The sequence below is a fragment of the Chiloscyllium punctatum genome, chromosome 10, assembly GCF_047496795.1.
Source record: "Chiloscyllium punctatum isolate Juve2018m chromosome 10, sChiPun1.3, whole genome shotgun sequence".
Lineage (NCBI taxonomy): Eukaryota > Metazoa > Chordata > Chondrichthyes > Orectolobiformes > Hemiscylliidae > Chiloscyllium > Chiloscyllium punctatum.
In genome coordinates, this window is record NC_092748.1 from 114,757,732 (window position 1) to 114,782,816 (window position 25,085).

General features: G+C 50.6%; 1 protein-coding gene across 1 annotated transcript in view; it reads left to right on the forward strand.

The window, feature by feature from the left end:
* The window catches only part of desmb (desmin b), a 41,800-nt gene extending 21,345 nt beyond the window's left edge, over nucleotides 1–20,455 (forward strand). The window contains exons 4-9 of the mRNA XM_072579980.1: nucleotides 1,428–1,589; nucleotides 3,576–3,701; nucleotides 9,690–9,910; nucleotides 13,001–13,044; nucleotides 13,163–13,248; nucleotides 19,780–20,455. Of these exons, the coding sequence (XP_072436081.1) occupies nucleotides 1,428–1,589; nucleotides 3,576–3,701; nucleotides 9,690–9,910; nucleotides 13,001–13,044; nucleotides 13,163–13,248; nucleotides 19,780–19,821 (681 nt within the window). The 3' untranslated portion in view covers nucleotides 19,822–20,455. The remainder of the gene's footprint in view (nucleotides 1–1,427; nucleotides 1,590–3,575; nucleotides 3,702–9,689; nucleotides 9,911–13,000; nucleotides 13,045–13,162; nucleotides 13,249–19,779) is intronic.
* Nucleotides 20,456–25,085: the final 4,630 nt, after the last annotated feature.

Here is a 25,085-nt window from a genome sequence, read left to right on the forward strand (position 1 = left end):
ACAGGGACTACACGGGGTTAGATACAGAGTAAAGATCCCTCTACACTGTCCCCCATCAAACACTCCCAGGACAGTGACAGCACAGGGTTAGATATAGAGTAAAGATCCCTCTACACTGTCCCCCATCAAACACTCCCAGGACAGGGACAGCACGGGGTTAGATACAGAGTAAAGATCCCTCTACACTGTCCCCCATCAAACACTCCCAGGACAGTGACAGCACAGGGTTAGATATAGAGTAAAGATCCCTCTACACTGTCCCCCATCAAACACTCCCAGGACAGTGACAGCACAGGGTTAGATATAGAGTAAAGATCCCTCTACACTGTCCCCCATCAAACACTCCCAGGACAGTGACAGCACAGGGTTAGATATAGAGTAAAGATCCCTCTACACTGTCCCCCATCAAACACTCCCAGGACAGGGACAGCACGGGGTTAGATACAGAGTAAAGCTCCCCCTACACTCTCCCCATCAAACACTCCCAGGGCAGGGACAGCATGGGATTAGATACAGAGTAAAGCTCACTCTACACTGTCCCCATCAAACACTCCCAGGACATGGACAGCTCGGGGTTAGATACAGAGTAAAGATCCCTCTACACTGACCCCCATCAAACACTCCCAGGACAGGGACAGCACAGGGTTAGATACAGAGTAAAGATCCCTCTACTCTGTCCCCCATCAAACACTCCCAGCACAGGAACAGCACGGGGTTGGATACAGAGTAAAGATCCCTCTACACTGTCCCCATCAAACACTCCCAGGGCAGGGACAGCATGGGATTAGATACAGAGTAAAGCTCACTCTACACTGTCCCCATCAAACACTCCCAGCACAGGAACAGCACGGGTTTGGATACAGTGTAAAGATCCCTCTACACTGTCCCCATCAAACACTCCCAGGACAGGGACAGCACAGGGTTAGATACAGAGTAAAGCTCCCTCTACACTCTCCCCATCAAACACTCCCAGGACAGGGACAGCACGGGGTTAGATACAGAGTAAAGCTCTCTCTACACTGTCCCCATCAAACACTCCCAGGACAGGGACAGCACAGGGTTAGATACAGAGTAAAGACTCCTCTACACTGTCCCCCATCAAACACTCCCAGGACAGGGACAGTGGTTTAGAGTTTGACTTTAAGGGGTTTGTGTTGTGTTTGCTTGTTGGGAGGTGAAAGATAATTAATCTCCAGGTCTGCTGGAAGGGTCTCCTCTCTCTTTTGAAAATGACACTGCCCATAAAGATGTTGTGCATTTTGACCTGTGTGACACTATGACCCTTTAACTGTGTCAATGGGAACACTGGGGCTTGGCACGGCATTCAGAGCCCTCTCCCTCCCTTCTGGGGCGACTACAAATTGTTTCCACTTGAACTGAGCAATGCCACGGGTGGCCCAATGATGATTTACTCCATTTGTTTGTAGGAACTGCGGGAGCTGCAGGCTCAGCTCCAGGAACAACACGTCCAGGTTGAAATGGATCTGTCGAAACCTGACCTCACCGCTGCCCTGCGCGATATCAGGGCACAGTACGAGTCCATCTCAGCCAAGAATGTCCAGGAGGCGGAGGAGTGGTACAAGTCTAAGGTTGGTGCTGGGCGGTTCCCCCCATTACCCACCGAGCGACCGGGGTGCTGGGGCCTCTGGGTACCATGTGGGGAGGGGCGTGTTTGGACCTAACATCCAAATGGAGTGGAAATGCTAGCTCAAAGGATGCTGCGCCCACTTGGCATATGGGATGGATGCCAACAATTTTGTGTTTACTAACTCGACGAGCAGAGCATTAGATTTTATTTGAGAATGCAGGCTTTGCAACGTTCTTCCTGTGCAGTGGTAATGTCTCTATCTCTAGAGCCATAGTCATAGAGACAGTCCAACCCATCCATGCCGACCAGATATCCCAACCCAATCTAGTCCCACCTGCCAGCACCCAGCCCATATCCCTCCAAACCCTTCCTATTCATACACCCATCCAAATGCCCCTTAAATGTTGCAATTGTACCAGCCTCCACCACTTCCTCTGGCAGCTCATTCCATACACGTACCACCCTCTGCGTGAAAAAGTTGCTCCTTAGGTCCCTTTTATATCTTTCCCCACTCACCCTAAACCGACTAGTTCTGGATTCCCCCACCCCAGGGAAAAACCTTTGCCTATTTACCCTATCTATGCCCCTCAGAATTTTGTAAATCTCTATTAGGTCACCCCTCAGCCTTTGACGCTCCAGGGAAAACAGCCCCAGCCTGTTCAACCTGTCCCTGTAGCTCATATCCTCCAACCCTGGCAACATCCTTGTAAATCTTTTCTGAACCCTTTCAAGTTTCACAACATCCTTCCGATAGGAAAGAGACCAGAATTGCACATAATATTCCAAAACTGTGTAACCAACATCCTGTACAGCCACAACATGACCTCCCAACAACTCCCACCTGCTCCAGAGGCATATTATAATCTGTTAGAGGATTCTCAGGAGATCTGACAGGGTAGACACAGAGAGTAGATGGTATAATTGAGAGTGTGGCGCTGGAAAAGCATAGCAGTATCTGAGAAGCAGCAGAATCAATGTTCCGAGCATAAGCTCTTCATCAGGAATGTCTCCTGCTCCTCGGATGCTGCCTGACCGGCTGTGCTTTTCCAGCACCACACTCTCAACTCTGATCTCCAGCCCCCACTTTCTCCCTCTATAATCTCAGCTATTACATAACTAGGAACTAGCCATTAAGTAATACGTAATTAACCTATTTACTGTTCATCAAGTTCAACCTAATATTTAGAGTGGGCACCCTTCTCTAATCAGATTGATCAAGTTCACCATAATCTTACCAGATGATCGGGCTGCTCTGTTTTTAGAGTGAGATGGCTGGTGGTAGTTTAAACTGAGGGTCACGGCATCTCAGGCAAGGGGGAAGAGGTTTAGAAGGAGAGCCCTTCATGGTGCCCTCAGCTGCTGTGGGAATTGAACCCACACCGTTAGCGCCACTACCTCATAACCAAGCCATCCAGCCAACTGAGCTAACTGACCCTACTTCCTCCTGATCCAAATCATCCCAGTGACTGGCAACTGTGAATCTACTGGAGCTATCCCAGATCATTTCCCTGAAGACGGGGAAGCGGTGGCTGAGTGGTATTGTTGCTGGACTGTTCATCCAGAGACCCAGGTAATATTCTGGGGGACCTGGGGTCAGATCCTGCCATTTGAATTCAATAAGAGGAGAAATTTGGAATTAAGAGTCTAATGATGACTATGAATCCATTGTTGGAAAAGCCCACCTGGGTCACTAATGTCCTTTAGGGAAGGAAGCTGCCATCCTCACCTGGTCTGACCTACATGTGACTCCAGACCCACAGCAATGTGGTTGACTCTTAACTGCCCTCTGGGTAATTAGGGATGGGCAATAAATGCTGGCCTGGCCATTGACGTTGCTCATTCTATGAATGAATAAAGAATTATAGCAGTGAGTTCTGGATGATTACAAACACCAATGACATAACTGCTTACGCACACGCTCAATAGAGTAAAGGTACAGTTAACCCGTTAATCCACATGGATGACCCCTGACCTCCTTCTCTTCCAGGTCATGGATTTGAATCAGAGTGCAGTCAAAAACAATGATGCCTTGCGACAGGCCAAGCAGGAAGTGATGGAGTACCGTCACCAGATTCAGAGCTACACCTGTGAGATTGATGCTCTCAAAGGAACCGTGAGTGTTTGTGGGTCTCTGGGATGTACCCCCCCCCCCCCCCCCCCCCCCCCACCTGGCGATGTCAAGGAAAGCAAGTGTTTGCATTTCGATAGCACCTTTTATGACATCAGGGCTTCACAAAGCAGTTTAGAGCCAGTGAGCTCCCTTTATCTATATCCGTGTAGTCGCTGTGGTAATGTTGGAAACGTAGCAGCACGGCCCAGTGAAGAGAAACAAACAAAAAACAGGAATAGCTGGAAAAGCTCAGCAGGTCTGGCAACATCCGTAGAGAGAAGGCAGAGTTAATATTTTACATTCGGAAACCCTTCCTCGGTGGAGAGACCAGGGCCTGAGGGCTCATCCTTGGAATAAAGGGATGACCTTTTAGAATAGAGATAAGGGAGAAACATCTTCAGCCAGAATGTGGGGAATCTGTGGAATTCATTGTCACAGAAGGCTGTTGGGGGCCAGGTCATTGAGTATATTTAAGACTGAGATAGATAGGGTCTTGAGTATCAGGGGGATCAAGGATTTTGGGGAGAAAGTGGGAGAATGGAGTTGAGAAACGTATCAGCCATGATTGAATGGCGGAGCAGACTCAATGGGCTGAGCGGCCTAATTTCTGCTCCTGTGTTTCATGGTTTTACAATGGTTTGTTTTTTATACAGAAGATGAGAGTGGGGGGGATCGGGGTAAGGAGATTGGACAGGCTAGGACTGTTTTCATTGGAGCAGGGAAGATTGAGTGGTAGTTGGGAGGGGGGTCATAATTGGGCATAGATAGGGTGGGCAGGGAGAAACCATTTCCTGGGTGAAGGGGTCAATGACCGGGGGGTGGGGTGGGAGGGCAATACATTTAAGGCAAGGGGCCGAGGGTTTCGAGGGGATGTTAGGGAAGTTGTTTCACCCAGAGGGTGGTGAGAATCTGGAACACACTGCCTGGAAGGGTGGGTGGGGCAGAAAGTCTCATAATATTGTGATGCGCACTTGTGATGCTAAAGGCATACAAGGCTATGGACCGAGTACTGGGAAATGGGAATAGAATGGTTAGGTCATAGAATCTCTACAGTGTGCAGACAGGCCCTTCGGCCCAACAAGTTTACACCGGTCCTCCAAAAAACAACCCACCCAGACCCATTCCCCTACATTTCCCCTGACTAATGCACCTAACCTACACATCCCTAGACACTGGGGCAATTTAGATTAGATTCCCTACAGTGTGGAAACAGGCCCTTCGGCCCAACAAGACCACACCGACCTTCCAAAGGGCAACCCACCCAGACTCATTCCTCTACATTTACCCCTGATTAATGCACCTAACACTATGGGCAATTTAGCATGGCCAATTCACCTAACCTGCACATCATTGGCCTGTGGGAGGAAACCAAAGGAAACCCAGGCAGACACAAGGAGATCGTGCAAACTCCACACAAACAGTCGCCCGAGGCTGGAATCGAACCAGGTCCCTGGCGCTGTGAGGCAGCAGTGCTAACCACCGTGCCACCCCCTCACAGGTGGTTGTTTTTTGACCATCATAGACACGTTGGACCGAAGGGCGGTTCTCTGTGCTGTGTAGACCTTTGCGACTTTAAACCCTCACAAACAAAACGTGTCATCAAGCTGGCAGCCTGCCTTTGGTGGGCCTGATCACTGGAGCAGCCATTGTTAGTGAGGTCACTGGGGAGAGCTCATGTGTTCCTCTACCAACCTGTGCCATCCCAGCACACGGCTTTGGCATAATGTCCTATCTAAAAGATGATGATGACACTGGCAGTGTAGCACCCCCGCACTGGTACTCGCTCTGAATTATAAACCCTGGGTCTGCACAGCCTCCACACTCTGAGGTGACAGTGCGACCCAATGAGGCATCAATAAAGGGTTAAGGACCCCCCCCCCCCCCGTGATAACTTTCTCAGCGGAAATCACAAAACCACGTGGGGCTTTTGGATCACTTTCTGCTTCCCGTATTTCCACACGGTCCCTGGGAAAGGTACAAAACCATTGACAAGAATAATAGCAGGACTGGCAGACGGCATCGCTCAGGAAGTCCGACAGACAGGGCAGGTGACCCCATGTACATCTTTAATATGATTTTAAAATGGGGCTGTTTGGGGAGGGGTACAGACCCTGTTTCCACTTGCTGCGTCATTATATTCTGAAGTAGGCTTCCCCACGGTACACTCATTCAGAAAGTTAGGGAGACAGGGAGATTTGACTGTCTGGATACAGAATTGGCTGGCCAAGTGAGTGGATGGAAAGTATTCCGTCTGGAGGTCGGTGACAAGTGGTGTCCCGCAGGGGATGTGTTCTTGGGCCTCTGCTCTTTGCAGTTTTTAATAAATGACTTGGATGAGGAAGTGGAAGGGTGGGTTAGTAAGTTGCCGATGACACAAAAGTCAGTGGTGTTGTAGATAGTGTCAAGGGCTGTTGCAGACTACAACAAGGCACTGACAAGATAAGACGCAGAGCTGGGCTGAGAAGTGGCAGATGGAGTTCAGCCTGGATAAATGCAAAATGATTCATTTTGGAAGGTCGAATTTGAATGTTGGATACAGGGTCAAAGGCAGGATTCTTGGCATTGTGGAGGAACAGCAAGATTTTGAGGTCCACATACATAGATCCCTGAAAGTTGCCACCCAAGTTGAAAGGGTTGTTAAGGTGTATGGTGTTTTGGCTTTCATTAACAGGGAGGTTGAGTTTAAGAGCTGCGAAGTTATGCTGCAGCTCTATAAAGTCCTGGTTAGACCACCCTTGGACTATTGTGTCCAGTTCTGGTCACCTCAGAGTAGGAAGGAGGTAGATGTTTTAAAGAGGATGTAGAGGAGATTTACCAAGATGCTTCCTGGACTGGAGGGATGTCTTCTGAAGAAAGGTTGAGTGAGCTCAGGCTATTCATGCGGAAGGGGGAAGAGAGGTGACTTGATAGAGGTGTACATGGTCATGAGAGGCAGAGACAGAGTAGATAACCAGAGACTTTTCCCCAGAAAATGGCTGTCATGAGGGGTCATAATACTAAGGTAATTGGAGGAAGGTATCGGAGAGGTCAGTTCTTTATGCAGAGAGTGATGGGAGTGTGGAATGTACTGCCAGCGGGGGTGGGCGAGTCAGAGACATTAGGGACATTTAAGCGACTACTAGACAAGCGCACTAATGGCAATAAATTGAGGGGTATGTAGGTTAGGTTGATCTTAGATTAAGATAAAGGCTCGGCACATCATTGCGTGCCAAAGGGCCTGTACTGTGCTGGACTGTTCTATGTTGTAAGTGGAATTCACCTCCATGGGACGTGCTGGGAATAAGCAGCTTCGGTGCATTTAAAACGAAAGTTAAATGCATGCTGCATCATTCATGAGGGGAAAGGAAAAATTAAGGAGAAAGAGTAGAATCATTGCTGTCGAAACACAGCATAGACTAGATGGACCAAATGGCCTCTTTCCATGCTATAGATGTTACATCCCAGGGCTTAATGGAATGACACACCTTACACCATGTAGAACATTGTAGAACTCTGAACTTAAAGGATAGAACTGGAGCCAATCTTTACACATTTGCTAAGTTTTCTTTAACCAGACCCGTTTCAATTGTAACACTGTTGTACCAGACTTTGTTGGAAACTGGGAATTTGTAATGGACCAATGAGGGCAGTAGGGCTGCCAGGACATCAGTGACTATTGAGAGACCAGTCTGCCCCTTTATCAATGAGAATAAAGGATGGAGCAATAGATAAGAACCAAGAATACAAGTAGATTAGAATCTAATCAGGTACAGATGGAGGTAAAACAGAGAGAGAGAGAGAGAGAGACATGGGTTGAATTAAAGGAGTGAGACGAAAGAGACAAATTGTAACATTAAGAATTCATGGTTATGACTTTTTTTTTCTGAAATCTCCTCAAACAATTGACAACCTGAAGGAATGACGTTCTACTTTATTAATTGTTCACTTTCTGGGCTGGAGAGATTGATGAACAGTTAACAATTTTAAGATTGTTATAAGGCAACTTGCATTGTCAGTTATTAAACGAGTTCCTGGATCCAATGTAATGAGCAAAATCAATGAGGAATGCAGCAGCTTCATAAAATTCCCAGGGCTACCTCTTCATAAAGCTCTCCAAATTACTGACTAACCTGGGACACGACATAGCTCACTGACTGTGGTCACTTCAGAAACACTGGGCAGGTGAGTTGTGTGAGGGCCTGGATCAGTTAGGACTAGATTCGCTGGAATTCAGAAAAATGAGGGATCTCATAGGAACCTATCAAACTCTAACAGGACTACACAGGGATAAACACAGGAAGGATGTTCCTGATGACCAGGGAGTCCCGAATCAGGGGGTCACAGTGGGAGGAAACGGGGTAGGCCCTTTCGGACTGAGCTGAGGAGAAATGTCTTCCCCCAGAGAGTGGGAAGCCTGGAGAATTCTCTGTCACAGAGAGTGGTCAAGGCCAAAACATTGAAGGTTTTCAAGAAGGAGTTAGTTGTGGTTCTTAGAGATAAAGGGGTCAAAGGTTACAGGGAGGATGAGGGAACTGATTTTGATCTGATCACATGAACAAGGCGCAATAGTAGGCCATTCGGCCCTTCGAGTCTGTCTCCCCCCCGCCCCCTCCCATTCAATATGATCGTGGCTGATGAGATTTTAACCTCGACTTGACATTCCTACACACTCCCGATAATCTTCCATCCCCCTCAGTCATCCATTATCTATCTTCACCTGCATTAAAAATATCTAAAGACTCTGCATCCACTTTTGAGGATGGGAACTCCAAAGACTCAAATCCCACTGAGAGGGAAAAGTGTTCCCTCATCTCTGTCTTAAATGAGCGAATCCTTATTTTTAAACCGCGATCCTAGTTCTAGATTCTCCCACAAAAGGAAACCTCCTTTCCACATCCCCTCAGGAGCTGATCTGTTTCAACTCAGTCACCACTGACTCTGCTAAACTTCAGAGGAGGAAGTGGGTACTGCAGATGCTGGAGATTAGAGTCAAGATCGGAGTGGTGCTGGAAAAGCACAGCAGGTCAGGCAGCATCCGAGGAGCAGGAGAATCAATGTTTCCGGCAAAAGCCCTTCATCAGGAATGACCTGCTGTGCTTTTCTGGCACCAGTAAGCTCCAGAGGATACAAGTCCAGCCTGTGTAGCCTTTCCTCAAAAGACAATCCCCTCATTCCAGGGATTAGTCCACTGAAACTTCTCTGGATTGTTTTCAATGTATTGTGATCCCTTTGTCAGTACACCAAACAGCTCTATACATAGCACAGCGAGTTCTGCTCTAACATGTAGGAAATCTAATCTAATGACTTTTGTTAACACAAATTGGCCGTAACGCGATCAGTGAATAGGGAACATCGTTTCCAAAACATGAACTTGTAAAATGTGCGTTCGCTACAATGGGATTAGATCGCCAACACTTCCAGTGTTATTTGTGTAGCGTGGGATGGCACAGGAACAGACTAAAGGCACTACAGAAGAAATGACCGTACTCTGGGTTCACTCTCACCCATACACCATATAGCTGAAGCATAACCTCCCTACTCACGAATTCAGTTCCCCCCACAATAAAACACAACTTTTGATGACCTTTCCTGATTACTTGCTGTACCTGCAGACTCCCCTTTTGTCCCACCAGGAAGCCCAGATCCCTCTGCATGTGTGCACCATTTAGAAAGCATACTTCTTTCTTTTTGGTCTTTTTGCAAAGATGGACAATTTCTCACATTGCACGTCATTTTCCAGATCATTACCCATTCACTCTCTATAACCCATGGATGATCGTACTGAATTAGAGCAGTCTCGAAGTGCCGAATGGCCTATTCCTGCTCCTATTGTTGAGGTGGTTGGCTTTAGTAATGCCGGTGGGATGGGCAGGGGGGGTTTGGTGTTAGAGCCCATTATTTACCCGGTTGGACTGTGGGTCAAGCCCGATTCACTGCAGGGTCACCTGGGAGGGGGTAGGGGAGACCTCGCCTCAGGTGTCGCTGAGCTCTCACCCGGAGCTCTCTCGGCAGAACGAGTCCCTGATGCGGCAGATGCGGGAGATGGAGGAGAGGTTTGCTGGGGAGGCGGCCGGTTACACCGACAGCATCGCCCGCTTGGAGGACGAGATCCGCCATCTGAAGGACGAGATGGCGCGACACCTGCGGGAATATCAGGAGCTGCTCAACGTCAAGATGGCCTTGGATGTGGAGATCGCCACCTACAGGAAGCTGCTGGAAGGTGAAGAGAGCAGGTATGTCCCCCCTCCCGTCTTCACCCCATAGAATTGAATCCCCACAGTGTGGAAACAGGCCATTTGGCCCAGCAAGTCCTCACCGACCCTCCGAAGAGTAACCCACCCAGATCCATTCCCCTGTATTTACCCCTGACTAATGCACCTAACACTATGGGCAATATAGCATGGCCTATCCACCCTGACCTACACAGACACGGGGAGAATGTGCAAACTCCACACAGACAGTCGCCCGAGGTTGGAACCGAACCTGGGACCCTGGTGCTGTGAGTCAACAATGCTAGCCACTGAGCCACCATGCTGCTCTCCATCTCTGTCTGTCCTCACTGTTGCCCTGGCCTGGGGGGGTGGGAGGTATGAAATAACTCCGCAATGGCCAGTATCCCGTCACCAAGTCACCCTTTATATACATGGGAAGAGTCCCTGACACTGTTCCTTTTTCCTCAGGGCCAACTTTCAGAGTGAGCAGAACCTCTGACCCCCCCTGTTTATATCTGTCAGCCAGGGCTCCCTGATTGGACCAGGTTAATAGCCCCAATCAGGGACCTCACATTCTATGAGGTCCACCTGGCTGACCCCATTACCATCAGCACAGAGGGGGACAGCTGTCAGTTTATAGATGACCCTCTCAGTCCCTCACAAAGATAGTCGATAACCTCAAATGCTCGTGCCAATTTGAACAGTTTCATTACTCTGTCTTCAGAGAATGCGGCACTCCCTCAGCACTGAACCTCCAATAAGGCGGCACTCCCTCAGTACTGACCCTCTGACAGTGCGGCACTCCCTCAGTACTGACCCTCTGACAGTGCGGCACTCCCTCAGCACTGACTCTCTGACAGTGCGGCACTCCCTCAGTACTGACTGTCCGACAGTGCGACACTCCCTCAGCACTGATCCTCTGACAGTGCGGCACTCCCTCAGTACTGACTGTCCGACAGTGCGGCACTCCCTCAGTGCTGACCCTCTGACGGTGCAACACTCCCTCAGCACTGACCCTCTGACAGTGCAGCACTCCCTCAGTACTGACTGTCCGACAGTGCGGCACTCCCTCAGCACTGACTCTCTGACAGTGCGACACTCCCTCAGCACTGATCCTCTGACAGTGCGGCACTCCCTCAGTGCTGACCCTCTGACAGTGCGACACTCCCTCAGCACTGACCCTCTGACAGTGCGACACTCCCTCAGCACTGACCCTCTGACAGTGCGACACTCCCTCAGCACTGACCCTCTGACAGTGCCGCACTCCCTCAGCACTGACTCTCTGACAGTGCGACACTCCCTCAGCACTGACCCTCTGACAGTGCCGCACTCCCTCAGCACTGACCCTCTGACAGTGCGGCACTCCCTCAGCACTGACCCTCTGACAGTGTGGCACTCCCTCAGCAATGACCCTCCCACAGTGCGTCACTCCCTCAGCACTGACCCTCTGACAGTGCGACACTCCCTCAGCACTGACCCTCTGACAGTGCCGCACTCCCTCAGTACTGACTGTCCGACAGTGCAGCACTCCCTCAGCACTGACTCTCTGACAGTGCGGCACTCCCTCAGCACTGACCCTCTGACAGTGTGGCACTCCCTCAGCACTGACCCTCTGACAGTGCGACACTCCCTCAGCACTGACCCTCTGACAGTGTGGCACTCCCTCAGCACTGACCCTCCCACAGTGCGGCACTCCCTCAGTGCTGACCCTCTGACAGTGCGACACTCCCTCAGCACTGACCCTCTGACAGTGCGGCACTCCCTCAGTACTGACTGTCCGACAGTGCGGCACTCCCTCAGCACTGATCCTCCCACAGTGCAGCACTCCCTCAGTACTGACCCTCTGACAGTGTGGCACTCCCTCAGCACTGATCCTCCCACAGTGCAGCACTCCCTCAGCACTGACCCTCTGACAGTGCAGCACTCCCTCAGCACTGACCCTCTGACAGTGCAGCACTCCCTCAGTACTGACCCTCTGACAGTGTGGCACTCCCTCAGCACTGATCCTCCCACAGTGCAGCACTCCCTCAGTACTGACCCTCTGACAGTGTGGCACTCCCTCAGCACTGAGTTAGTATTTATGTTTTTGTTGAGTTGTCTCTGGTTTGACTTGAGCCCATCGCATTCCACACGGTTCCCAATATTCATCTGAGACAAAACACTTACATTTATATAACACCATTTCATGATATTGGGAAGTCCTGAAGCACTGACAGCCAATCGCTATCATGTTTCTAAAATTGGAAATGCTGTGGCACAGCAAGATCCCACAAGCTGGGATTGACTGTAAAAATATTATCAGTGCTGTTAATTGAATATTTTCTCTGAGACACTGGGGAATAATTACTCAATGGAATTTCACAATATTGGCCATGGGATCTCTATATTCCTCCTGGCAGATCCGGCAGGGTCTGGGCTGGGCTGTAATGGATTCCACGTGGCTGTGGAGAGATCTTTGATCAACACTGATCACATTGTACAAAGTGACCTGTTCCCTGCTGTGAAGGCATCGTCTCAACAGCAAGTAGGGTCATAGAGATGTACAGCACAGAGACAGACCCTTTGGTCCAACTCGTCCATGCCGACCAGGTCTCCCAATCCAATCTCGCCAGCACCCGGCCCATATCCCTCTAAACCCTTCCTATTCACAGACCCATCCAAATGCCTCTTAAATGTTGCAATTGTACCAGCCTCCACCACATCCTCTGGCAGCTCATTCCATCCACATACCACCCTCTGTGTGAAAAAGTTGCCCCTTAGGTCCCTTTTATATCTTTCCCCTCTCACCCTAAACCTATGCCCTCTAGTTCTGGACTCCCCAACCCCAGGGAAAAGACTTTGTCTATTTATCCTATCCATGCCCCACATAATTTTGTAAACCTCTATAAGGTCACCCCTCAGCCTCCGACGCTCCAGGGAAAACAGCCCCAGCCTGTTCAGCCTCTCCCTATAGCTCAGACCCTCCAACCCTGGCAACATCCTTGTAAATTGAAGGGGCTCAGGCTAAAGTGAGATGAAAAGACTTTTTAAACTTCCTGAAGTTGACAGGGTGAACGCTGTCTCAGTGTTGAGCAAGAAGTAATGACGGTTTCTGATTTATTTTTTGTCCAGGATCGTTTTGCCGGTCCAGACATTCTCGACTCTGAGTTTGAGAGGTAGGTGAATCGTCTCCCTCCCCAGGCGGGGAGATTCCGTTCCCAATATTCCCACCTCCACCCCACCCCCGCATTCGGAATGTGGGAGTTACTGAACTCTCCGCTGTCTTCCTTCCAGAGACCAGCCCGGATCAAGGTCGGCACGCGGAGGTCCACACCAAAAAATCCGTCACCATCAAGACGTACGAAACCAGGGATGGAGAGGTGAGAGACAGAGAGAGAGAAAGGGAGGGGGGAGACAGAGAGAGAGAAAGGGAGGGGGGGAGACAGAGAGAGAGAGAGGGGGGGAGACAGAGAGAGAGAAAGGGAGGGGGAGACAGAGAGAGAGAAAGGGAGGGGGAGGGGAGAAACAGAGAGAGAAAGGGGGGGAGGGGGGAGACAGAGAGAGAGAAAGGGAGGGGGGAGACAGAGAGAGAGAGAGAGAAAGGGAGGGGGGAGACAGAGAGAGAGAGAAAGGGAGGGGGGAGACAGAGAGAGAAAGGGAGGGGGAGACAGAGAGAGAAAGGGAGGGGGAGACAGAGAGAGAGAGAAAGGGAGGGGGGAGACAGAGAGAGAAAGGGAGGGGGGAGACAGAGAGAGAGAGAAAGGGAGGGGGGAGACAGAGAGAGAAAGGGAGGGGGGAGACAGAGAGAGAAAGGGAGGGGGAGACAGAGAGAGAGAGAAAGGGAGGGGGGAGACAGAGAGAGAAAGGGAGGGGGAGACAGAGAGAGAGAGAAAGGGAGGGGGGAGACAGAGAGAGAAAGGGAGGGGGGAGACAGAGAGAGAGAGAAAGGGAGGGGGGAGACAGAGAGAGAGAAAGGGGGGGAGACAGAGAGAGAGAAAGGGAGGGGGGAGACAGAGAGAGAAAAAGGGGGGGAGACAGAGAGAGAGAAAGGGGGGGAGAACGAGAGAGAGAAAGGGAGGGGGGAGACAGAGAGAGAGAAAGGGGGGGGAGACAGAGAGAGAGAAAGGGAGGGGGAGGGTGGAGACAGAGAGAGAAAAAGGGAGGGGGGAGACAGAGAGAGAGAGAAAGGGAGGGGGAGGGGGAGACAGAGAGAGAGAAAGGGAGGGGGAGACAGAGAGAGAGAAAGGGAGGGGGAGAGGGAGACAGAGAGAGAGAAAGAGAGGGGGAGACAGAGAGAGAGAAAGGGAGGGGGAGGGGAGAGAGAGAAAGGGAGGGGGAGGGGGAGACAGAGAGAGAGAAAGGGAGGGGGAGGGGAGAGACAGAGAGAGAGAAAGAGAGGGGGAGACAGAAAGAGAGAAAGGGGGACTTGGGCAGACAGAGAGAGAGAAAAGGAGGGGGAGACAGAGAGAGAAAAGGAGGGGGAGGAAGGTGACAGAGAGAGAAAGGGAGGGGGAGGGGAGAGACAGAGAGAGAAAGGGAGGGGGAGGGGGCGGGGTATGGAAGACAGAGTGAACTGGGAAGGAAGGGAGAGAGAGAGGGAGAGAGACGGGAGGATGTAAGAGAGAGGGACGGAAAGGGGTGTTGAGGAAAGAGAGAGGAAGAGAAGTGGGGAGGAAGATAAAGGGGGAGATGGGGAAGTGGGATAGAGAGAGTGAGTACATGAGAGAGAGGGAGGGAGAGAAGGGAGGAGAGAGATTGGGGAAAAGAGAGAGGGGAAGTGAGAGAGCAAGGGAAGTGGGGGAAGAAAGAGGGGAAAGAGAGAGACAGAAAAACAGAGAGGAGGGGGCAGGAGAGAGTGGGGAAGAGAAAGAAAGAGCAAGGGAAAAGGAGAGGGGCAAGAGGGAGAGAGAGAGAAGCAAGGACAGGGAACAATGGAGGGTCAGAGAGAGAGAGGAATAAGGAGCAGGAAAGAGAAGGACAAGAAAAGTGGGGGAGGGGAGAGAGGGACAGAGAAGGAATCACAAGAGTGGAGAGAGAGAGAAGAATAGAGAAGTGGGAGAGATAGATAGCGAGGGATTGAGAGAAGGGGGAGAGACGGACACAGAAAGAAAGAGGTGTGAACAGAGGGTTCAGGGAAAGAGAGAGAGAGAGAATGAGAAAGACCAGACAGATAGAGAGAGAGGGACAGAGAATAGAGAGAGAGAGTGAGAGGGAAAGTGAGGGAAGAAGGATAGAGGGCGGGAGGACAGATTGGGATGTGTGTGGGGGTGTGAAGGGACATGTGAGCTAGGGTGGGGACAATTCTGTTGCACGTGGGCAGGTGGTGGGATAGTGTTAATGTCCTGGGTCAGTAATCCTGAATCACCGGCCAGTGGTTCAAATCCCTCCATTGAGAGTGAAATTTGATTTTAATTCATAAATCTGGAATTAAGAATCAGTCTAAAGGACTTTCATTGTTGTAAATAAACCCATCTGTTTCCCTCGGGAAGGAAGCTGCCATCCTTACATGGTCCGGCCTACATGTGACTCCAGACCCACAGCAAGGTGGGTGACTCTCACTGCCCTCTGACCCAGTTCAGGGGCAGTTAGGGATGGGCCTTCAATGCTCACCCAGTCAGCAATGTCCACATTTGGTGAAAGAAGACTTTAATAAGAACCTGAATGAGAGAAAGGGCCCTGCATTTCTCTAGCACCAGGTTCAGATGGTCTCGGTGCTTTTTAACCAATGTAAGTGTTTCCCCTGGACCTGGGGCTCACTGTCAGGAACATAGGAAACCCTGCAGCCATTTTGTGTACAGTAAGATCCCACGGATGAGGTGGTTGATAGAGGGATACACAAATGTGGAAGCGATAGAGGGGAGAGCACTTTGGAATAATGGGCTGTAGCCCCACCCAGAAGCTCAGATAGGGTGGGGAGGAGGGGTGGGGGGGGGAGGAGGGGAGGTTGCGGTGTGGTGTTGAGATTAATGTCTTTGCTGTGAATGAGGGGTGAGGGTCTTCCTCACTCAAAGATCACCCTGAGTGGAGGGAGACTGCGAGTGAGGGTCAGCGCACCAGGGAGAGGGAGGGCATCGCAAGGTCAGTGTTTGCTGGGGGGAGAGGCGGGCTGGGGTCCGAGTGAGGAGCAGGGTCCCACTGAGCGCTGGCTGCTATTTGGAATGAGAGGCGTGCCTTTAGATAGCGCCTGTCACAGCCTGAAGGCTTCCCCAGAGATCCGATGCTGAGTCAGTAAAATGTGGAGGTGTGGTCACTATTGGAACATGTCCTAAGTTAAAAACCACACAACACCAGGTTATAGTCCAACAGGTTTATTTGGAAGCACTAGCTTTCGGAGCGCTGCTCCTTCATCAGGTGGTTGTGGAGGTTAAGATCATAAGACACAGAATGTACAGCAAAAGATCACAGTTTCATGCAACTGAAATGATCTATTGAACAAATCTGGATTGTTGTTAGGTCTTCCATCTTTTAGAATGGGTTACAGGTTTCAGTTCATTAATATATAAATCCCAGAACTTCTTTTAAGTCACATTCTCGAGGTAATGAACCGAAACCTGCAACCCATTCTAAAAGATGGAAGACCTAACAATGATCTCCCAGATTAACAAGTTCAACACGCGGTGTGACATTGAACAATTCTTCCGCCGCCTTCACCTCCGTGCCTACTTCTTCAACCAGGATTCTCGCCCACCCTCTGATGACCCCTTCTCCCGCCTCCAACACACCCCATCCACCTGGACACCCCGTGCTGGCCTCTTGCCTGCCCTCGATCTCTTCATAGCCAACTGCCGCCGCGACATTAACCGCCTCAACTTCTCCGTCCCTCTCACCCACTCCAACCTCTCGCCCTCGGAACGTGCAGCCCTCCACTCCCTCCGCTCCAACCCCAACCTCACTATCAAACCAGCAGACGAGGGAGGCGCGGTAGTAGTTTGGCGCACCGACCTTTTACACCGCTGAGGCTAAACGCCAGCTCGCAGACACCTCCTCCTACTGCCCCGTTGACCATGACCCCACCTCCCACCACCAAACCATCATCTCCCAGACCATCCATAACCTCATCACCTCAGGGGATCTCCCATCCACCACCTCCAACCTCATAGTCCCACAACCCCACACAGCCAGTTTCTACCTCCTGCCCAAAATCCACAAACCTGACTGCCCCGGCCGACCCATTGCCTCAGCCTGCTCCTGCCGCACCGAACTCATCTCTGCATACCTCGACACGGTCCTGTCCCCCTTAGTCCAAGAACTCCCCACCTCCGTTCGGGACACCACCCACGCCCTCCACCTCCTCCATGATTTTCGCTTCCCCGGTCCCCAACACCTTATCTTCACCATGGACATCCAGTTCCTGTACACCTCCATCCCCCATCACGAAGGACTCAAAGCCCTCCGCTTCTTCCTTTCCCGCCGTACCAACCAGTACCCTTCCACTGACACCCTCCTTCGACTGACTGAACTGGTCCTCACTCTGAACAACTTCTCTTTCCAATCCTCCCACTTCCTCCAAACCAAAGGAGTAGCCATGGGCACCCACATGGGCCCCAGCTATGCCTGTCTCTTCGTAGGATATGTGGAACGGTCCATCTTCCGCAGCTACACTGGCACCACCCCCCACCTTTTCCTCCGCTACATCGATGACTGTATCGGCGCTGCCTCGTGCTCCCACGAGGAGGTTAAACAGTTCATCCACTTTACCAACACTTTCCACCCCGACCTCAAATTTACCTGGACTGTCTCAGACTCCTCCCTCCCCTTCCTAGACCTCTCCATTTCAATCTCAGGCGACCGAATCAACACGGACATTTATTATAAACCGACCGACTCCCACAGCTACCTAGACTACACCTCCTCCCACCCTGCACCCTGTAAAAATGCCATCCCATATTCCCAATTCCTTCATCTCCGCCGCATCTGCTCCCAGGAGGACCAATTCCAAAACCGAACAACCCAGATGGCCTCCTTCTTCAAAGACCACAATTTCCCCTCCGACGTGATTGACGATGCCCTCCACCGCATCTCCTCCACTTCCCGCTCCTCTGCCCTTGAACCCTGCCCCTCCAATCGCCACCAGGACAGAACCCCACTGGTCCTCACCTACCACCCCACCAACCTCCAGATACATCGTATCATCCGTCGTCATTTCCACCACCTCCAAACAGACCGCACCACCAAGGATATATTTCCGTCCCCTCCCCTATCAGCATTCCGGAAAGACCACTCCCTCCGTGACTCCCTCGTCAGGTCCACACCCCCCACCAACCCAACCTCCACTCCCGGCACCTTCCCCTGCAACCGCAAGAAATGCAAAACTTGCGCCCACACCTCCCCCCTCACTTCCCTCCAAGGCCCCAAGGGATCCTTCCATATACATCACAAATTCACCTGCACCTCCACACACATCATTTACTGTATCCGCAGCACCGGATGTGACCTCCTCTATATTGGGGAGACAGGCCGCCTACTTGTGGAACGTTTCAGAGAACACCTCTGGGACACCCGGACCAACCAACCCAACCACCCCGTGGCTCAACACTTCAACTCCCCCTCCCACTCCACCAAGGACATGCAGGTCCTTGGCCTCCTCCATTGCCAGACCATGGCAACACGACACCTGGTGAAAGAGCGCCTCATCTTCCGCCTAGGAACCCTCCAACCACAAGGGATGAATGCAGGTTTCTCCAGCTTCCTCATTTCCCCTCCCCTCACCTTGTCTCAGTCCCAACCTTCGGACTCAGCACCGCCTTCTTGACCTGCAATCTTCTTCCTGACCTCTCCACCCCCACCCCCTCTCCGGCCTATCACCCTCACCTTAACCTCCTTCCACCTATCGCATTCCCAACGCCCCTCCCCCAAGTCCCTCCTCCCTTGGCACACCCTCCTCATTCCTGAAGAAGGGCTTATGCCCAAAACGTCGATTCTCCTGTTCCTTGGATGCTGCCTGACCTGCTGCGCTTTTCCAGCGACACATTTCCAGCTCTGATCTCCAGCGTCTGCAGTCCTCACTTTCTCCTCCTTAACAACAATCTAGGTTTGTTCAATAGATCATTTCAGTTTCATGACTTTAATCTTTAGCTGTAAATTCTGTGTCCTGTGATCCTGCTCCACAATCACCTGATGAAGGAGCAGCATTCCGAAAGCTCGTGCTTCCAAATAAACCTGTTGGACTATAACCTGGTGTTGTGTGATTTTTAACTTTGATCACCTCAAACCAACACTGGCATCTCCATGTCATAGCAATGTGTCCTGGCTGACTCAGGGAGACCGTGTTTAGATTAGATTACTTACAGCATGGAAACAGGCCCTTTGGGCCAGCAAGTCCACACCGACCCGCCGAAGCATAACCCACCCAGACCCATTCCCCTACATTTACCCCTTTTACCTAACACTGCAGGCAATTTAGCGTGGCCAATTCACCTAGCCTGCACATCTTTGGACTGTGGGAGGAAACCGGAGCACCCGGAGGAAACCCACGCAGACACGGGGAGAACGTGCAAACTCCACACAGTCAGTCGCCTGAGGCAGGAATTGAACCCGGGTCTCTGGCGCTGTGAGGCAGCAGTGCTAATCACTGTGCCACCGTGCCACTGTGTTGCTCTGGGAATGCGGCTTTTACCTGCATGTTGTAGCCTAGAGCTACACACACTGTGGTATCCCCATGTCTTACTATCAAACCCTATCCCTCACCTCCACCTGTCATTAATGAGTTTTGGAAGGATTTCGCTTGTGATGAACACACCTTCCTTTCTGATCAATTTCTGGAGTGTAGCTTGAACCTAGAGCCTGTGAGACAGAGATAGGGACACTACCCAATGTGCCTTGCGACCTCCGATGCAGAAGGAGTGATATTGGAGGCTGAATTGGCCGTGTTCATGGGTAAGACAAAAACATCTCTCTGCTTTTCCTGCCAGGTCATCAGTGAATCATCACAGCACCAACAGGAGATTGCTTAGGACTTCGGGGGAGACAGGTAGAGAGCAACGCCCGACCTGACAGTGAGATTCGGTCAGCTCTCCCTCTGTTCTGCAACTGCCCAGTGACCGGATTAACTGAGACAACATGTGCACCAGGAACAAAGTGCCTTCGGAACCCAGCAACCAGGAGATTCCATGCAAAGAATCTGAAGAAGGAAGTCAGCAGGATCTCCAAAGAGAGCTTGCATCCTCTTGGGATTGCCCCTTTGCACCATTACAGATGTACTGTCTCATTATTTGGGATTGTTTTTGGCATGTGTTACTCTCTCACTGTGTGCTACTTTACACATAGAATCAGAATGTGCACGTGGATAGATTAGCAAATGTAACCTCCATATTCAAGTCCAAGTTATTGCTGTTTCTCATCTGTGTGGTGGGACCTGGGAGTGATTGTGTGCAAGATGACAAATCAATCATCCAGGGTATAGAGGCAATGCCATTCTCCAACTGGCGTAGGAATCCAGAGGCTGAGTTTAATCCCCTGGAAGGCATGAGTTCAAATTCCATTTGAAACCTTGAATTAAATTGAATGAATGGATTAATGGGAACAGCTTGTCTCAGCAATTGTACCATGAAGGTCTCATTGATGGCATTAAAAACGCATTTTAATTCACTGATGTCCTTTCTGGAAAGCTAATTTGCTGAGTTCAAATAAAAACCGAAAGAGCCGCGGATGCTGTAAATCAGAAACAAAACCAGAAATAGCTGGAAAGGGCTTGGCAGCATCCGTGGAGAGAAATCTGTTAACGTTTCGGGTCGAGGGACTTAGACCTCCTGCAGAGTTACACTTGTTTACCCACTCTCCTAACCTGTCTCTATCCCCTGTGCCGACTCTCTACCTCCAGCGGCACGGTGGCACAGTGGTTAGTGCTGCTGCCTCACAACACCAGAGACCCGGGTTCAATTCCTGCCTCAGGCAACTGTCTGTGTGGAGTTTGCACATTCTCCCCGTGTTTGCGTGGGTTTGCCTCCGGTTTCCTCCCACAGTCCAAAGACGTGCAGGTTAGGTGAACTGGCCATGTTAAATTGCCTGTAGTGTTAGGAGAAGGGGTAAATGTAGGGGTGGGTTGCACTTCGGTGGGGCAGTGTGGACTTGTTGGGCCAAAGGGCCTGTTTCCACACTGTAAGTAATCTAATCTAATCTCCCCCTGACAACACACCTTCCTCTCTATCTTGGTGTAACTGGCAAATTAAGCTTCAAGCTTCATCAACGTCATTGATATCAACAAAGTAATTGGGACCCAGATGCTGATCTCTGGGCCATCGCTGTGTCGATATGTCCGTCCCCACACCAGCTACACCACCAGCAGTAAGCTTTGAAAGTGGCATCTCCTCAAATGTTTGATTTTGCTTCCTCTGCTGTTTCAGGCGACACATTCCAAACTGTACAATTCATCACGTGGGGGACAGAGAAGCCTCAAATGAAATGTAGAACTGCTGAAGTAAACCAAATAGTTGGAGAAACTCAGTGTCTATGAAGAGGGAAACATTTCGGATGTGGTGCCCCTTCTTCAGAACTCTTTCGGTTTTCGGTTCTGAAGAGCAGTCACTTGGGAATCCAAATACTAACTGTATGTTTCTCTCAACACAGACACTGCCAGACCTGCTGAGTTTCTCCAGTGTTTTCTGTGTTTGTTTCAGATTTCCAGTACCTGCTGTACTATAGTTTTATTCAGGGCTGACGCGCCTTGGGACACACCATTAGGATTAGACCATTCAGCCCATTGAATGCGTCCTGCAAATCAGCAAAAACCATGGCTGACCTTTCACCTCATCGCCACTTTCCCGCGTCCCTGAGCCCAAAACTCTTCTGCCCCTTATCTCAAAAGATGCTCAGTTGTGGTGGACGCAGCTTCTCTGAGGCAGAGAACTATAAATTATTCCGAAATCTACCATTCTTATCTGGTGTGGCCTACATGTGACTCCAGACCCAATGGGATGATAGAGTCATAGAGTCACAGAGATGTACAGCACGGAAACATACCCTTCAGTCCAACCTGTCCATGCCGACCAGACATCCCAACCCAATCTAGTCCCACCTGCCAGCGCCCAGCCCATATTCCTCCAAACCCTTCCTAGTCATATATCCATCCATTCTTACGTGGCCTCAGTTAGTGTTGAATAATAAATATTGCCCTGGCTAGCAATGCCCACATTCTAGGAATGAATTTTAAAAAAACTCCTAACAGCTGTCAAACAAAAACAAATACAGTAAGCAATGTTTCTAGTTTGAACTGGGTTGTATTATTGAGAAAGGGTTGAGAGTTCCTGGGATTGATGGAAGTGCAGTTCAGATCTTTACCAGGAGAGGGAGACAATACCCAGCAAACCGATGATGGGACCAACTGGGAGACAGAATGAAGGGAACTCTCAAGGCTCTAGGTTCATGAACAAGATGAACATCTCCTACTGTCCAGCCCAACACCATTCCCACAACACAACCCTACAGGATGGGCACAGCAGCAAAGGCCTGACTTTTGCCTCTGGTTCAGTAACGCTGGTTAGGGAAGGAAACTGACCTCCTTACATGGTAAGGCCCATAAGAAATTGGAACAGGTGTAGGCCATTCTGCCCCTTGAGCCTGCTCCCCCCCTTCAATAGGATCACGGCTGATCCAACATTCCTCACATCCACTTTCCTGTCCTTTCCTGAGAGAGATTCACGAATCTCTCTCAGCCTTGAATGTACACAAGGACTCTGCCCCCACAGCTCCCTGAGGCAAGGGGTTCCAAAGACGCTCAACCCCCTGAACGAAGGCATTCCTAATCATCTCAGTCTTAAATTGGTGCCTCTTTATCCTGAGACTGTACCCTCTGGTCCTAGACTCTCCCATGAGGGGGATCATCCTCTCAGCATTGACCCTGTCAAGCCCCTGAAGTATCTGATATGTTTTAGAACATAGAACATAGACCATTACAGCGCAGTACAGGCCCTTCGGCCATCGATGTTGTGCCGACCTGTCATACTAATCTGAAGCCCATCCCACCTACACTATTCCATGTACGTCCATTTGCCTGTCCAATGACGACTTAAATGCACTTAAACTTGGCGAATCTACTACCGTTGCAGGCAAAGCATTCCATACCCTTACTACTCTCTGAGTAAAGAAACTACCTCTGACGTCTGTCTTATACCTATCTCCCCTCACTTTAAAGTTGTGTTCCCTCGTGTTTGCCGTTCCCATACTTGGAAAAAGGCTCTCTCTGTCCACCCTATCTATGTTCTATGGAAGTCTATAACATTATGAGAGGCATGGACAGGGTGGATAGTTGGAGCCTTTTCCCCAGGGCAGAAATGTCAAATACGAGGGGGCAAAGGTTTAAGGTCAGAGGTTAAAGTTTAAGGGAGATATGTGAGGCAGGGTGTTTTACCCAGAGGGTGGTAGGTGCCTGGAATGCACTGCCAAGGAAAGATGATAGAGGCAGTTCTATTTAAGCGGGGTTTAGACAGGCATGTGAACAGGCAGACGATATAGGGATTGGGACTACGTGCAGGCAGATGGGAATCAGAATGGAATCATGGTCGGCACAGACATGGTGGGCTGAATGGCCTGTTCCAGTGCTGTTGGGTTCAACGTTCTGTGTTTCATTTCTCTTTTCTTTTTTTTTATTCTTCGTTTTTTTTTACTAACCCCCACACTACCGCCTAACTGTGGTAGTGCTTATTTTTTCCCCCAGCACCCATGGTGTGTGTGTGTGCAGGTGTGAGACACAGTGAAAGACACAAGGTGCACGAATCTTTATTCAATTTCCACCACCAGGAAGATAGGAAACACCCGAGTGGCCAGTGACAAGTACTGCCCTTCACACCACAGGGCTATGCTGTGTGATCAAAACAGTGAAGGGGAGGGTAGGGACTAAATCAAAATAGAGTTGGAGGGGGAAATAATACACTCCACTCCCTGCGGCGCCCACCTCTCCCTGAACAACTCCAGGGTGTCGGTGGACACTGCGTGCTCCTTCTCCAAGGACACCCGGGCTCTAACGTAACCCCGGAAGAGGGGCAGGCAGTCGGCCCTAACGACCCCCTCCATGGCCCGCTGCCTGGACCTGTTGATGGCCAGTTTGGCCAGGCCCAGGAGCAGACCCACGAGGAGGTCCTTGGACCTGCCCTCCCTCCTCCGTACCGGGTGCCCGAAGATCAGGAGCGTGGGCGTTCTGTGATTCATTCTGTAAGGTCCCAGCCTACATGTGACTCCAGACAGTCAGCAATGTGATTGACCCTTAATTAAAGGTTGGGCAGTAAATGCCGCCAGCAATGCTGTCGTCCTGTGAATGAACTTTTAAAATGATTGGGTAAGAAAGAGGTGTGAGAGCAGGCCATTCAGCCCCTGGAACCTGCTGCTCCATTCGATAAGGTCATGGCTGACCTTAACTCCTCTTTCTGGCATTACCTTTGACCTGTCTACCTCAGCTCAATCTTGGAACAGCACAGCAGGTCAGACAGCATCCGATGAGCAGGAAAGTCAGCGTTTCACTCCAAAACCTTTAGTCCTGACTCTCCTGCTCCTCAGACGCTGTCTGACCATCTGTGCTTTTCCAGCGCCACACTTTTCGACTCCCCTGGATATTAGCTGAGTCACTGGATTAATAGGGCGGCATGGTGGCACAGTGATTAGCACTGCTGTCTCACAGCACCAGGGACCCGGGTTCAATTCCCGCCTCGGGTAAGAAAGGACCTCCTAGAATTAATGCATTCGGACGATCGGGACAGTCCAGAACGTTCAAGAAGGCCAGCTCAAAGGAGCTTCAGTAACCAATTGTGCCACGGCATCTACAATCCCTTGAGCCTACAGTGGCACAGTGGTTAGCACTGCTGCCTCTCAGCGCCAGAGACCCGGGTTCAATTCCCGCCTCAGACGACCGACTGTGTGGAGTTTGCACGTTCTCCCTGTATCTGCGTGGGTTTCCTCCGGGTGCTCCGGTTTCCTCCCACAGTCCAAAGATGTGCAGGTCAGGTGAATTGGCCATGCTAAATTGCCCGTAGTGTTAGGTGAAGGGGTAAATGTAGGGGAATGGGTCTGGGTGGGTTGCTCTTCGGTGGGTCGGTGTGGACTTGTTGGGCCGAAGGGCCTGTTTCCACACTGTGGGGAATCTAATCTAATAGTCTAGCGATAAGACCACAAGGTCATTGCTCCGATGGAAGACAGCTGTGTTTCTGAAGAGACCATGTTCAGTCAATCTAGTTCAAAATGCAGTGCTCCATCACTGAGTAAATGGAGGCAATTCAACAGTGATTGCCTC